The 14,086-nt window shown below is 39.6% G+C and overlaps 3 protein-coding genes across 9 annotated transcripts; 1 reads left to right on the plus strand and 2 right to left on the minus strand.

The window, feature by feature from the left end:
• Nucleotides 1-984: 984 nt before the first annotated feature.
• LOC126797869 (reticulon-like protein B12) lies at nt 985-2,452 on the plus strand. Its single transcript, XM_050524610.1, has 4 exons — nt 985-1,205; nt 1,450-1,630; nt 1,959-2,170; nt 2,264-2,452. The coding sequence occupies exons 1-4, from the start codon at nt 995-997 to the stop codon at nt 2,431-2,433; spliced, it is 774 nt and encodes a 257-aa protein (XP_050380567.1). The 5' UTR covers nt 985-994; the 3' UTR covers nt 2,434-2,452.
• A 104-nt stretch (nt 2,453-2,556) lies between these two features.
• Nucleotides 2,557-4,778, minus strand: LOC126797868 (E3 ubiquitin-protein ligase HAKAI homolog). The gene is made up of 3 exons (XM_050524609.1): nt 4,440-4,778; nt 4,284-4,342; nt 2,557-3,934 (listed from the first exon to the last, which is right to left on the minus strand). The coding sequence occupies exons 1-3, from the start codon at nt 4,710-4,712 to the stop codon at nt 2,857-2,859; spliced, it is 1,410 nt and encodes a 469-aa protein (XP_050380566.1). The 5' UTR covers nt 4,713-4,778; the 3' UTR covers nt 2,557-2,856.
• Nucleotides 4,779-7,836: 3,058 nt separating this feature from the next.
• Nucleotides 7,837-13,646, minus strand: LOC126798002 (putative disease resistance protein RGA3). Of its 7 annotated transcripts, none has more exons than XM_050524816.1 (5): nt 12,389-13,646; nt 9,456-12,195; nt 9,211-9,268; nt 8,964-9,087; nt 7,837-8,842 (listed from the first exon to the last, which is right to left on the minus strand). In XM_050524816.1, exons 1-3 carry the CDS (start codon nt 13,523-13,525, stop codon nt 9,261-9,263), a joined length of 3,885 nt encoding a protein of 1,294 aa, XP_050380773.1. In that variant the 5' UTR covers nt 13,526-13,646; the 3' UTR covers nt 7,837-8,842; nt 8,964-9,087; nt 9,211-9,260. The 7 variants fall into 7 exon arrangements, with proteins under 7 accessions (XP_050380773.1, XP_050380774.1, XP_050380771.1 ...); XM_050524817.1 differs by having other exon boundaries at nt 8,964-9,090; XM_050524814.1 differs by having other exon boundaries at nt 8,964-9,053; nt 9,162-9,268.
• Nucleotides 13,647-14,086: the final 440 nt, after the last annotated feature.

Raw genomic sequence — 14,086 nt, forward strand, 5'->3', positions numbered from 1 at the left:
CATGGTTATGTTTTTTTATTCGAATTTCAAGTTTGTGATATAGTTGAATAACTTGATAGGTTTATTTGATGAATCAAGTGTTTGGTTTGTGAGGTAGAAAGAGTGGCTTCTAGGGTTGATTGTATGTGTGTTTTTCTAAAAGAAGAAGAAGAAGAAGAAGAAGAGTGTATTAGCCTTTTCCTTTTCCTTAAAAAAATTACTATTTTCTTCTCATGTTTCCATACGTTTCACTACTTCACGTATGCCCCTATTAACTTAATTGGTCTACTATCATGTCAAAATAGCATATTTCGTGGATCAATTGCTCCTAATTAGTTTTGATTCACCAATTTTTTTCATTAAAAGTAAGTTAATTATTGTGGGATATAGCTCCAAAAACAAACGTCATTAATTCTTGGTTTCTATTAAGGATGAATATTTGGACAACTATTTAGAGAGATAATTTTATTTTTTAATTAGAAAGACAAAAACGTGAATTTAAATAAATAATTTAAACATATTAGTAATAGAAAAAAAAATTCTATAAAGAAAGTTGGTTTATGTTTAGATTAAAAAAGAAAAAAAATATGGGTTTATCTAAAAATTGGGCTTCAAAGATGGGTGTATCCCTATTTTCTCTATATTGATCGGCGGCAAAGTAACTTTGGAGGACGATAATACCCTCGACTGCTGCTCAGGACACTTGAAAACAGAGGTAAACACTCCTTGCATGACAGTAATGCCAAGCTCTCCTCAAAGTTACTCTTTAACTAGAAACAGGGGCGGTCACCAACTTGCAGCATCAGTTTGGGCGGTCGCAAGTGATCTCAGTAGTCATCAGTGGTCAGTACTCTGTCAGATAATTCAAAGGAAAGAAAATACCTACAGTAGTGGTATATTGTGGAAGAAAATAAAAGAAAGAGAGAAAAAAAAAACCATGGATGGGTCATGGGTTTGTCACTTTTAGGCTGGAAGCTCGGTCATCACGATATATATACTTTCGGTAATCAGAAGGATGAGAGTATTGGATGAAAAAGCCAAGATAGCCCCATTGTTTCTCTTTCACTGTGGAATCATCTCAGTTCCCCAAAGCTACATCCTTTTTGGCTCTTGGAGATCTGGATTGGATTTAGATTGTGTTTTTGGGTTTAAAGTCCAAATGGGTTCACCGGAAAGATTGTTTGGCCGGCAGAGAAGCCTTCATGAGATCCTTGGAGGAGGTCTCGGTGAGTCCCTCATCTTTGTTGATTATTCAGTATCACATTCTCCTCTTTACAATTCTTAATTACTTCAGATTGCTATAAAATAGTTGTCATTCAGTATTGGAGTTACTTCAATGTTGAGATTTAATTTGGGTAAATGTAAACTTTGTTCTTTGATCAAATGCAGAAGTTTGGTTGGTTGCTTTGGATTTAAGATATTACGGGTCTGATGAGCCTTTCTTTTTTGGGTGATATTTTACTGATATAGTTGCAGATGTGATCTTGTGGAGGCAGAAAGATGTGACAATGGGGATACTGTTAGTAGCTTTAGCTGCTTGGGTGGTGTTTGAGAAGTCTGGTTATACATTGCTATCACTGGTCTCTAGTGTTCTTCTCCTTCTCTTTGTCATTCTGTTTCTCTGGGCAAAAGCGGCTGCCATTCTGAACCGGTAATATGTAGTGCAAGTTGTGCTTCTTGACTGGCATTTGGTTCCTTATAGTTCAATTCAATGTTTTGTTCAGTTGATGCAAACTCTTATCATTCATTTAAAATTGAATAAAACTACACATGTTTAGTTTCATTATGCAAACCTGTTTGACATTATAATTTATAAGAGAGTTCTTAGACCTTGATCAACTGTCTTACGTTTGTTTTCATCCCAAATAATGTCAAACTTCTGAATACATGGCTAGGATGATTGATGAAATACATTTTCAGTTGCAAACTTAAATTTTCGTGCTGCATATGACTATAATGATAAATTTCATTTAGAACAGACCAGCTCCACCCCTGCCTGAATTTCAGTTATCAGAAGAAATGGTGAATGAAGCTGCAGCTGTCATCCGCACTCGTGTAAACGCTTTGCTTTTGGTTTCACAAGATATTTCTCTTGGTAAGGACTCAACGTTGTTCTTCAAAGTAGCGGCTTACCTGCTTCTGATCTACTTTATTGGTGGCTTGACTGATTTCCTGACTTTGGGCTACACCAGTAAGCTTCAGTTTCAATGAGATTTGCCTAATTCAGAAATGGGAATCCAAATGTGGAAATTGGTTCTTATAATTTTTAAATCCTCTGTTGCAGGCCTTGTCATTGTTCTGACAATTCCAGCATCCTACGACAGATGTGAGGATTATGCGGACAAGTATGTCATAATGGGTTACAGGAAATTGCTGAAATTGTATGCTAAACTAGATGAAGAATATGTAAACAGATTTCAACACTTGATATTGGAGAAGAAGAAACTTAGTTGATGCTACTAAGTTCATGTGATTGATATGGCGATGTGTTTGAGCGTGGTTTCATCCTTTTACTGCCCTTTAAAGTCTTTTTGGTTTTTCAAATTGCAGAGATATCATGTCAAGAGTGTTAATAAATGTTGCAATCTAATCCACAGAATGGTAATATAAAGAGTTGGTTCTGTACATGCTCTATCTTAAACTTCAAAAGTGGAGCTTTCATAACCCTCACTTGTAGATATTCACAAATTTCAAACATATATTTAGTAATGAGACAAGAACCAGAGCCAAGGAAACAAATACTCTCAGAGAGAGACCTTGGGACCAAAATATGACAGCCATGAGTTCAGGTGAGGAATAAGAGCAAACATTACAAAGAACAACTTTTAATGGACTTGATCACCACCACAGTCGATTACAATTTCTCATTATGCAGTCCTAGCTCTGGCCATCTCGACCTGTGTCACCATAAAACTTGCGTTTGAGCTGTGATACTGGAGGAGGCGGAGGAAGTGGCTGTGAAGCTGTTATACCATTGTTATCCATAGCATTACCACCCTGGGATGGTTGTTCCATTGCTTTGTTTGTCATCTGCTGAGGATTGAAAGGCATGCCGCCTTGATAATATGCAACATTTCCTTGAGGATCTGAGGAGTTGGGGAAACCATCCGAAGCTCCTTGACCCCCTGGTGTAGCTTGTTCAAAAGGAACACCAGCCTGTCCTGCATTCCAAGTTTGTGGGTAACCAGCTGCAAAGTTCATGTTAGGTACTGAACCTGGGGGAAAACCCAACAACGACCCCTGTTCTTGTCCCACATCCTGTCCAGAATCCTGTCGTACCATCTGATAAGGAGCATTATAGAATGGTTGAGATCCATCAACTGGGTAAGGATAGCCAAACTGAAGGGTAGGCATCATCTGTACTTGATTGGAACTCATTGGAACTGCATAATTGGGAGGCTGGGTAGAATGCATGGGTGGGTATTCAGAATAGGGAGTTTCGGATGTCATTCCTTGCTGCTTATCTGAAAACTGACCAGACTCCTGCATTGGAGCACCGGATGTATCAAAACTTTGTTGATGGTAGAGATTTTGGGGAAGAGGTCTGTCAAAGCCTGGTGGTCGGCAGAGATCTGGTGGATTATTCTGAATTTGTCCAAAACCTGGCGGTGGTGTAGGCTGCATGACTGGCCTGGGAAGTGATTGTTCTCGTTGAAGACGAACTTTGTCATCACGGTCATGGAACTGGGAATTTGAATTGGGAGAAAAGACTGGCCTTGGTGGAGCACGAGCAGTGGATTCAGATGCCGCAACTTGGCTTTTACTTCGGGCTTCTGATTCATTTCCATCCATCATTTTCTCCGCATTTGGCTGTAGAAGGTGGGCATGAGTCTCATGGATGTGAGATTCAAATTCACTCCTCTTTAGAAATGATTTGAGACAGTGGGGGGCAGCACAAATGAAGATCCCCTCCATCATTTTAATAGTCTGAATCTTCTGAATACGTTCATCACAACTGTGCAATATATATCACCACAATTAGAAGTCTACACCATCCATGATAACTTAATTCTAAATCCCTATGTCAAGAAAACAAATCACTCGTAATCGAGTCCAATTATATCAGCTCTATGATAATCAGATGTGAAAGTCATCCAATAACGAACAATGCTGTACCATATCTCAGGCATTTTGAACCAATCATCAGCGGTGTATTGGTCTTTAAACCAAATCAGTTGACTAAACATGAATTATCAACTCCTGGTTTATATACAGTCAACCCTCGAAAGACCAATTCATCAAAGCCAAGAAATAGAACAAATTCAAAGCAACTATGAATGAAGCGAAGAATCATAACAACTTACAGGTAGCAGATTGAATCACTACGAGCACAATCCAAGCAAAAAGCATGTTCACAAGGGCTCTGCAACCAAACACAACAACAAAGCTACTCTTAAAGACTCAAACTTTAACAGCATTCAATTTCAGAAAGCAAAGATATGAAGTTCAAATTCACACACCAGTCTTCCATAGATAGCAATCGGGAAATCGCAGCGAACGCAAAAGTGGACGCGCTCGCCGAGCTGACGGCGGGAGCGGCGGCCGACAGTCTTGACGAGATAAGCGGAAGTGGCGGAGCCAATGCCCTTGGCGACGGGGAGGTCGGCGAGGATGAGGTGGTCAGGGCACGCGGCGGTGGCGGTCTCGGTGGGCAAGTGTTTAGGTCCGGGAGAGCCCTCGGTTGGTGCAACCGTCTTTAATCGGATCAGCATCGGAGTCTGAGTCTGAAGCATTGTAAATCCGATTGAATTGCTATCTGTAAACCCTAATTCTCCAGATTTGTGTTTGAATGAAATTGGAATTGAACTGAGAAGAAGTGGAATTACGTTAAATATTATTGGGTTGGGCTCCGCTATTGGGCTTCTGAACAGAAATTATTTTACATGACGAACGACACTGTATGTAGAACTGGAATTGTCGTTTTCTAAAAATCAGCATTCTGCCAAAAGTTTTGTTTGCCACTTTGCCTTCACTTAGAAAATTCATAATTTCATATGGAATTTTGAGAATAATCAGAATATACGATTCGTCCAAGCTTATAAGCTAGATCGACTGTTAGAGTCAGATTCTGCTGGTACTGTAGTGAATTATAACATGACTGAATGGTTAAGAACCTAAGAGCTTCAGATACTACATGAGAGCAGAGTTCATAACTCCGTGACATGGTCGTTATTTGCTAGTGATTTTGATTTTGGTCACAACAGTTTGGCACAACGCAGTAGTCTAGCCTAGTCATCTATTCTTTCAAGAACCATATGGTGATCGATCCGTTTCACCAACCTAGAAAAGTAGGATCTTCGAGCACATTGACATGTGCTCTGATTGCTCTCTGCCTGATAGGCTGAGGCGCAAAGGTTCTTAAAATGACTACTACATTTATATTGAAAGGACCTGAAAACAAAAAATCTTCCTACTTGATCATTAGCTTGGACTAGATGGAAAAAGCTCGGGTATGGGATATAGCATATAACATCACAATTGTTTCTATCTAAAGAAGTAAAACGGGTCAACAGGAGTATAATCCACTATATTGCTTTGCAGTACACATTTTCACTTATTCAGTAGAATAAGGGTAAGCAAGAATTGGTTTACACATGTAGTACATGATTCCTATCTGGACTAGGGGAGGCTAGAGAGCAACACATTTATTGGATCACAATTTACCTTTTCTTCCTGCACTTTCAAGGCCACTTTAAACGCACGGACAGAAAGCTTGTTTTTCTGAAAGGGAATTTGTTGGCTTGGCACCGATATAAAGTCAAGTCATGGATTTCCTGCAGACCACAGGAAAATAGTCTGATACTGAAGCAAAAATTCCCCTGCATAAACAAAAGAGTGGCCAACTTGATGAGGAAATGAGGAAAATATAGCATAGATTAGAGAAAGGAGAACGGAAGATGTGATAATTCAAGGAACCAGGAAGGCAGGAATGCTTGAACCTGAACCCTTAAAGCTAGAATGGAATCTTCTGCAACTAGAAGGTGGACACATACATTTCATCCTAGGCACACACACACACACACACACACACACATATATATATATATATATATATATATAGCCGTTTTAGGTGCGGACGTCCGCATCATACAAATTCGGCGACTCCGGTGACCAGCGGAGCAGATGATACCGGTCGTGCTCCCCCTCATGGTGCTCTTGTTTGTGCCGGTCGGAGCTTCAACGTCGGCTGAAATCTGTAAAATCCTAGAATCTACAAGTTTATGGGAAATTCCTGAAATTTGCGATAATCGACTAGCATAGATAGGAGCGCCGGGAGGAGGGGAGTACGGCCGACATCATCCACACCGTTATCGCGCAACGCCAAAATGAGTGAATATGCACAGTGCGGACGTCTTCACCTGATCACTATTATATATATATATATATAGCTCTTCTTGGCTGCGGAGGTCCGCACCAATGTTTTGGTGCGGATTTCTATTTTTGCACTACTTTTTGATCGCATTTCCTCATCTGCACCATGTAATATCTAGATAATATTATGTAGATCATCTCTGCAAAATTTCATCCAATTTGTTGATCGTTAAGGTCCTCAAAATTACGTTTTTCTGTTAAAAACATGAACGGTTTATGTTTGACAAAATTCAGTCCGTTCATTTGTTTTTCGATTTTGAAGATCTTAGCGATCACCAAATTGGCTGTAATTTTTCAGAGATGATCTACATATTATTATCTAGATACTAGATGGTGGAGATGAGATAATTTAACCGAAAAGTAGTTTAAAAATGGAAATCTACACCAAAACTATTGGTGCAGACATCCTTATTTGAGAAAATATATATATATATATATGTATATATATATATATATATCTTGACGGCCAGTGTATGCATAGATTCAAAAATCAATAAAATTGCAGTTTAGCTAATGATGGAATAATCATATGTTCGTACTTTATGCTTCAAACTAGAAATGAAAATAATAACTTAGCAGTGATCCGATTAGACTCTTGTGATTTTCAGGAGTTCTTTAACAATGTTGCTTCAACAAACTTAAAAATCAGTGCTCAAGCGTTAGTGTTAGGCTGCTAACTAATTTTTGTGGTAAAGTTCTTACTATGTACAGACCTTTTAAATAATCAAAATATCACACAATCATTTGGTACTTTACCTCAACAAACTAAAGAAATGAGCAGAAAGGGTCTCCTCTGATGACAATGATTAGAAAAGCTATATTCTCTAGACATATAACCAGCTCCATGATTGCAATCTACGAAAGTACGAAATACCACAATGCACTATTACTTTGTAGTGGTGACCAGAGAGTGAATTTCCAAATGATAGTTTGGATTATGAGTAAAATGGGTGCACAAAACCATTGTCTTTTCAGTTGGACTTACAAGTAATGTAGATGCTCCTGCAAAAACAACACACTTAGCTGGGTAAGTTGACGCAAACTTTGACGTAATTCCTAAGTTCCTAACCGAATGTCCCGAAGGCACCTCCGATTCATCATTGATGTATCACATAGCTTCAATGGTTTATACAACTGAGATTAGTAAGATCAAAACAAAAATTTAATTGCCGGATATAAAATTATAGAAAACAGGTCAATAATATACAGGTTCTAATCTCTTAAGATGTGACCGAACAAAGTAACTTCAATGTATCACCATATACTCAGATTAAACTTTTTTTCTTCTTTCTATTTTGCCCAGCAAATATCTTTCGGCTGAAATTTCATTCGAAACAGAAAAACACATTAAGCAGTACATGGTATTAAACCCAACGAAACCATTCGGAAGAGTACCACGCCCACACGCTCCACTTGGAGAACCTAGAAAAACTTACAAACATAGCTGTTCATTCACTATAGATATTAGAATCACTCCACCATTTTCCACCAATAAGTGAGAAAATGGAGAGGCATGGCAGTGTTAGCAACTCTATGAGCAGCTTTATCACCCATTCTAGGGATGTACACCCCAACTACAGGTCACTGAAACTGACTAATTAGCAGCCTTGCTTCATCTACTAGAAAACCATTTATGCTGAAGTCTTCGCCGAGAAACCAAGCTGCAAAAACACTCTTGAGCATCTTCCTCTATATGTAGGCCAGCAAACCCAGCTTGCACATAGAAGTGAAGAACATTAAATAAAGTCAAGAACACACACAAGATTGTGGACTAATAGCAGCGTAGAACCAGTCCCAGGCACTGCCAGTGTGCCCACACAGTCTTCATACTCATTCCTACAAACAGCACCAGTACCAAACAAACCATTCTTCATAGCCCCATGAATATTTAATTTTACCACCCCAGCATTTGGTAAAGCTCCCCCACTTCCACTTCTAATCTGTTGACTTCCATTCACTACCGACTCAGCTTCCTCATTTCCCCCCACTAGTTCACAAACTTCCTACCAAGAAACAATCTTGTTAACAAACAGATAAACCAGGGACACCTCCTTTCCATGTAAAAGATTATTACGTTCATGCCATAAATGCCAAAGCGACAACACAAAACCATTGAAGTATTTTCTCCTTAGCTACTGTTTGAAATGCAAACCCAAAGCATCTTGTGCCTGCCAAAGCCTAACAACTTCTCTTGATAAAGTTCGACTGCATACCTTTCTTGCCCAATTGCATTCCCATAGAAAAAGGATCACTAAATCATTGCTACACCCACTTCTCAGGCAATTCCCATATTGGCATATTCTTCTTTTCCAAAACTTCCCCGCAAGGCAGTAAGTTGTTACACGCACGCCACATAAGCTTCATCTTGTTTGGTAATATCAGACTCCATAAATTCTTCCTCCCTGACTGAACCATACTTCCTAGTACTACTCCAATTGCTCCCAGACTCCTACCCTCCTTTTCTAAATGACCTGGATCACCTACTTCTCATCTGTAATGAAATGCAAGACAAACTGTTATGGCAGATTCAAAATATCTGCAACTTAACATACAAGTTAAGAAAGCCAAGTACTGGAGTGAACTTTCTGATTCTAACAGAGAGGAATTTATACCTGAGCAACCAGGGTGCCTCTTTATACTTTTTAACAACATGAGCAATGAACCATCTTTTGCAATTTCCCTTGGGAATAAATACTGCAATGCTGATAGAGAGATGATATTGAGCTTTAGATGCTCCTGCTGATACAATGTAGGTGGTAAGAGGTTAGGGGGAAACATCATAAGAGACAAGAAGATGTCGTTCAACTTACACAGTTGCACATTACTGCAATACATGGAGCAATTTCAACTTATTCATACCAGCAAACGGCTCTTATTCTTCACGTGTCACAAACATGCAAGCCCCTGTCTCAACGAACTAATAAAGAAGAAGTTAGGGACACACCAAATAGGGATGTAGATAAATACAAGTTCTAAATTTCTTAAGAGATGCTTGTATAAAAGAGTGGCTTTAGAAGTGACAGACTAGAGTAATGCATCAACGTTGACTTGAAAATAGAGCATGCAACTTCGCAATACTTGAGAAAGAGAAGAAAAGGAGTTACCATCGAGTTCTGGAATATGAGAAATCTTAGGCCACTCTGGGCCGCTCTCCTCTCTGCATCTTTCTTTTAGAAGGGAACACTCCACGATAGTTAGCTCCTCTAATTTGGTGAGGCTGCGCATAGCTTGGACGGATGGTAGATACTTCAGATTCTTGCAGCGCCTAATCAATAGGTTTGTAAGAGATGCAAGGTTTCCCAACCATTCTGGAATAGCCTCCACTCCCTCAAAGTCAAATATCCACAACTCCTTCAAAGACGTCAAGTGTTGAATTTGTTCAGGCAGAGACTTGAGCTTAGGCCACCCGTAAATCTCTAATTCTTCAAGTTGTGGTAGAACCTGAAGAGCAGGGAATGAATCCAGCTCATGGCAGAACGGACCAATATTCAACCACTTGAGACGGGTGAATGCTAACCCACTGGGTAGGCAAGTTAATCGCGAACAATTGCTGATTTGCAGTCTACGGAGGGAGGTGAGCTTGTCTAAACTCGGAACAGTCTCTAGATTAGGACACTCTTCTATTGTCAACTCCTTAAGAGAGACGGGGATTTTAAGATCAATACCTGTACTTTGACATTTCTTGATTCCCAATAGACGGAGGGATGTGAAGCGACAGAGTAGATTAGGAAGAGACTCCAAATTATCTACCCTCAAGTATCGAAGAGTTGTATTGAGACTGTCAAATGGAACGGAAGTCACCTTAGGGCACTCTGTTACGGACAAATCCTCAAGAGAGATGCAGCCGCCTAGCCCACTCGGCAAGCTTGATAATCCAGCACACTGCTCAAGCCATAGCCGACCAAGTGATGGGAAGCCCTCTGATGGAATTGGAATGGACTTTATCTTCGGGCAGCTCCGTATCTCCAATCCTCGAAGAGATGTGCAGTGTTGTATCCCGTCAGGGAGACTGGATAACTCGGCACAATTAATGATCTTCAATTTTTCGAGAGATGGGAGGCCACCTTGCTCAGGGATTGGAATGGACTCTAGACTGGAGCAATGATATATGTCCAAATTCTTGAGAGAGAGTGGGTGTAATAGCCCATTATCAGGTAAACACCTCAGCTTAGGACACCCACTAATACATACATCCCGAAGAGATGCACGGCAGCGTGATTGGGGAGTAACAATACCAGTTAACTCCGGACAATCCGCTATAAACAAATATTCAAGATTCTGATTGTTTTCTAACAAGCTTTCCGGCAGACAAGCAAGTCCCCTCACATTGTCTAGAGTTAGAGAAGTGAGAGTGGTCAGACTACTGCTCAGAATACTTGCTATTGGAATGCCTCCGCTGTTCATGCCTCTAATCTGCAACCATTTTAGAGATGGAAAATGACTGGGAGCACTTTGCAGTTGCTTACAGTTCCACAGCATGAGGTTTTCAAGACAGGGAAACACAGTTACTCTTTCTGCAATTAGCATCACTTCCGCTGCTTCCATCCAATCTATTAGATTCTCGGCATTATCGATATGCAATGACCTCAATTTAGGAAACAGAGTATTTCCCTCATCACTTGTTGTTGAACCAGAGATCTGATCGTAACCATAAAACTCTGACCCCAAGCACCTTAGGTTCTGCATGTTGGCAATCTTAACATGTCTAAGATTGGGCAGATGGCCTAGTGTTGGGACTCTTTCGCATTTGTTGCACCCTGCTAATTCAATATCTTTCAAGTTGCTGGCAAGCAATAACCATGATGGAAACTTACAACCCATGAACCCCTGGATGTTTAAACTTTCCAGATTACAATGTGGTTTCAGGCCTTCAAGTACATCATCCTCATTGTCGACATTGTTGCTTGCTCTACTGAGCTTCCAGTCAAGAGTCAACTTTCTTATGTGTTTCTTATCGACCAACTTCGCTTTCGCTGCTTCTTCTCCATTTCTTACATGCTCCAGATCATAGATAGATAAGGTGTCTCTCAAATGGTTTAACCCACCGAGTTCCTCAATCCTAGGCCCAGTTTCCTCGCCCACCTTTAGTAAAGGTAATGATCTGAGATTCGTCAACGTTCCCAATATCCCAGCTGGAACCATTGCATGTTTACCAAAATAAACATATCTCAAGTTAATCATATGAGCAATCATCTTCGGGAACTCTTCAACATGATAAGGCATTTTAAACGTCTCAAGGTAATAAAGCTGACCGATAGATCTTGGAAATGCTCTGACATTAGTCTTCATAACATTCAGATACCTCAAGTGTGTCAACTTTCCAATTGAACTCGGCAGCTTGTCGATGTCCGCCTCATATAAATTTAACACACGTAAAGATCTAACAGTAAGCAAGGCACTCCCAAGTGCTTCTCCCTTTGAAAACAGAGAGCGCAAGTGTGTCATGTTTGATACACGTTCTGCAAGGTCATGCACAAGATCGTGCATCTTACAACTCGTATTACCATTGTAATCCGTTTCAACATCTTGAAAAAGGGACTTTTCTGATAAGATGTTAAAATACTCGTTACCTCTATCCTCCATCTCCATATCAGCTGTGGTGGAATGAAGCCATCCTTGAGCCATCCAAAGTTGAATCAAGTCAGCCTTGTCCATCTCAAAATCTTTAATGAACATTGAGCAGTATGCAAAACACTGTTTCAATGATGAACATTTCAATTCATCAAAACTCAACTTCAAAATCGACATGATTCTTTCTTCTTCTTCTGATATCTCCCAAATTTTACTATTAACAATTGAATTCCATCCATCGCTTGTTTTAGAACGCATAATGTTTCCTAAAACCTGCAATCAAGTTAATTATGAAATTAGATTTAAATAAAACAGTGCAACAGTTTATAAACTTCACCACTACTTGTTAAACTTTCCCAACCTTAACAATATTTGGAATAGAACCTGTTTTGTTATCAAATTAAAGTAAAAAGAAAGTATGGGAAAAACTCCCAACTATACAATATATCATACCTTTATATCATACCTTTGCAACTAATGGTATACCTCCACATTTTTTCGCAATCTCCCTTCCAATTTTCTCTTGATCTTCATGTATAGGAATACTTTTGTCTGGCACCGCCTTATCCTTTAATATGAGCCAACATCCATCATCTGAAAGTTTTCTCAAATCACATCTAGGAAGGGTCTCCACTATTTTTGCAACTTTGGCACTACGAGTAGTAACAATGATGCTGCATCCTCGAGCATCAGTGATTCTTAACAAACAACTCATCAAGTCACTCCATTTTTGAGCATCTTCGTTCCATACATCATCAAGTATGAGAAGATATCTCTTTCCCTTCAACTCTTCTTGGACAGCTTTACAAATTGCATCTATAGCTCGCACTGCAGCTTTTTCTGGTTCAAGAGATTCCAGGATCCCTCTCAAAATTGAACGGACTTCAAAAATTGTGGATACACATATCCATATCTTTTTCTTAAAGTGCCTACCTATCTCAGATTCATGATATATTGATTTAGCCAAAGTTGTCTTGCCAAGGCCCCCCATACCAACAATGGCCATAACAGAAAGATTACTTTCTTGTTTTGGGTTTGATTTGATCAGGGTTTGAACTGCATCTGCCACAACATCGTCCCTTCCAATGATATTGTTTTCATCTTGTTTCACGATAGAGTAGGTTTCCCTGTCAATGGTTATACCATGGGAAGTTGTTGCATCTAAGGATAGATTAACAACTAAGCCAATAGCACTTGCCTTCTTAGTCAACTCATCCAAAGAGGAGTTGATCTTCTTAATTTTATGTGCCATTTTAACACGAAATACAACTGGATTGGAGAGTGAAAAGAAATCTTGCACCATTTTCTTCATCTGGCTCCGCACTTGCACCTTACGCCGAAGAAGCTCATATCCATAGTCATCCAAAACATCATCAGCCTGTTGAGCCATGTTTTCAAGCTTCTTCAACCAGATCTTCACAGCCTCTCCCTGATTTTGTCGCGGATGTTCTGCATCTTGTAGCATAGCTTCAAGCATGACCAGTGACTCACGCAGCTTTGTTATCTCTCCGTTGAATCCCCATACGAGATTGAACTCTTGGGCTGCAAGTGAAGCCACTTTCCTCAGCAATTCTTGAGCACCAAAAGTGAGAAATTCAGCCATTGATCTCTACTCAAGAGAGTCAACCAGTTGAGACGAACGCTAGTTGAAGAAACTACAGGAGCGACTAAGCTTCTCTCTCTTTTATGAACTCATCTGGTTGTTGGATGATTCTATATAAAATTGCAAAAAATAGACTACAGCTCCCGACATCTACTTCATTACATTCTCCTTTCGGTGCTTAAAGATCATTTGGATCCAATCAAAGGCATGGATCTCTCACTGCTTTCCAACTATAAACATATTTTTAAGATTGGTTTGACTGTTGCTTAAGGTCTTTACCTCGACACTGCTGGGAAGCTGGCATCGGACTACTATTGTTGGTGGAATGTGACCCTTAGTTTAGTGATTCTGGAATTGGTTAACAATAACCAGCTGCTTAGTTTTAAAACCATATCTAGGTCTTGTTTTACCCTACGTAGCACGCACACGAGTGTCCGTATTGTACACAATTTGATACATAGACACGGCATATAGAAATTTTTTTGGACACGGACACGTCAATTAATATTATTTTAATATATATATTTATTTATTGAAAAATTAATTTAAAAATTTGAAAGT

This window comes from Argentina anserina, chromosome 6 (genome assembly GCF_933775445.1).
Source record: "Argentina anserina chromosome 6, drPotAnse1.1, whole genome shotgun sequence".
NCBI lineage: Eukaryota > Viridiplantae > Streptophyta > Magnoliopsida > Rosales > Rosaceae > Argentina > Argentina anserina.

What these genes read in the sequence shown, in the direction of transcription:
- LOC126797869 (XM_050524610.1), top strand. Translation starts at nt 995, where the DNA reads ATGAGAGTATTGGATGAAAAAGCCAAGATAGCCCCATTGTTTCTCTTT. An exon ending in GCGGCTGCCATTCTGAACCG is followed by an intron (nt 1,631 to 1,958) that starts GTAATATGTAGT and finishes CATTTAGAACAG; the next exon opens with ACCAGCTCCACCCCTGCCTG. An exon ending in CCTGACTTTGGGCTACACCA is followed by an intron (nt 2,171 to 2,263) that starts GTAAGCTTCAGT and finishes CCTCTGTTGCAG; the next exon opens with GCCTTGTCATTGTTCTGACA.
- LOC126797868 (XM_050524609.1), bottom strand. Translation starts at nt 4,712, where the DNA reads ATGCTTCAGACTCAGACTCCGATGCTGATCCGATTAAAGACGGTTGCA. An exon ending in TTGCTATCTATGGAAGACTG is followed by an intron (nt 4,343 to 4,439) that starts GTGTGTGAATTT and finishes GTTTGGTTGCAG; the next exon opens with AGCCCTTGTGAACATGCTTT. An exon ending in AGTGATTCAATCTGCTACCT is followed by an intron (nt 3,935 to 4,283) that starts GTAAGTTGTTAT and finishes TATATTGCACAG; the next exon opens with TTGTGATGAACGTATTCAGA.
- LOC126798002 (XM_050524810.1), bottom strand. Translation starts at nt 13,525, where the DNA reads ATGGCTGAATTTCTCACTTTTGGTGCTCAAGAATTGCTGAGGAAAGTG. An exon ending in GTATACCATTAGTTGCAAAG is followed by an intron (nt 12,196 to 12,388) that starts GTATGATATAAA and finishes ACTTGATTGCAG; the next exon opens with GTTTTAGGAAACATTATGCG.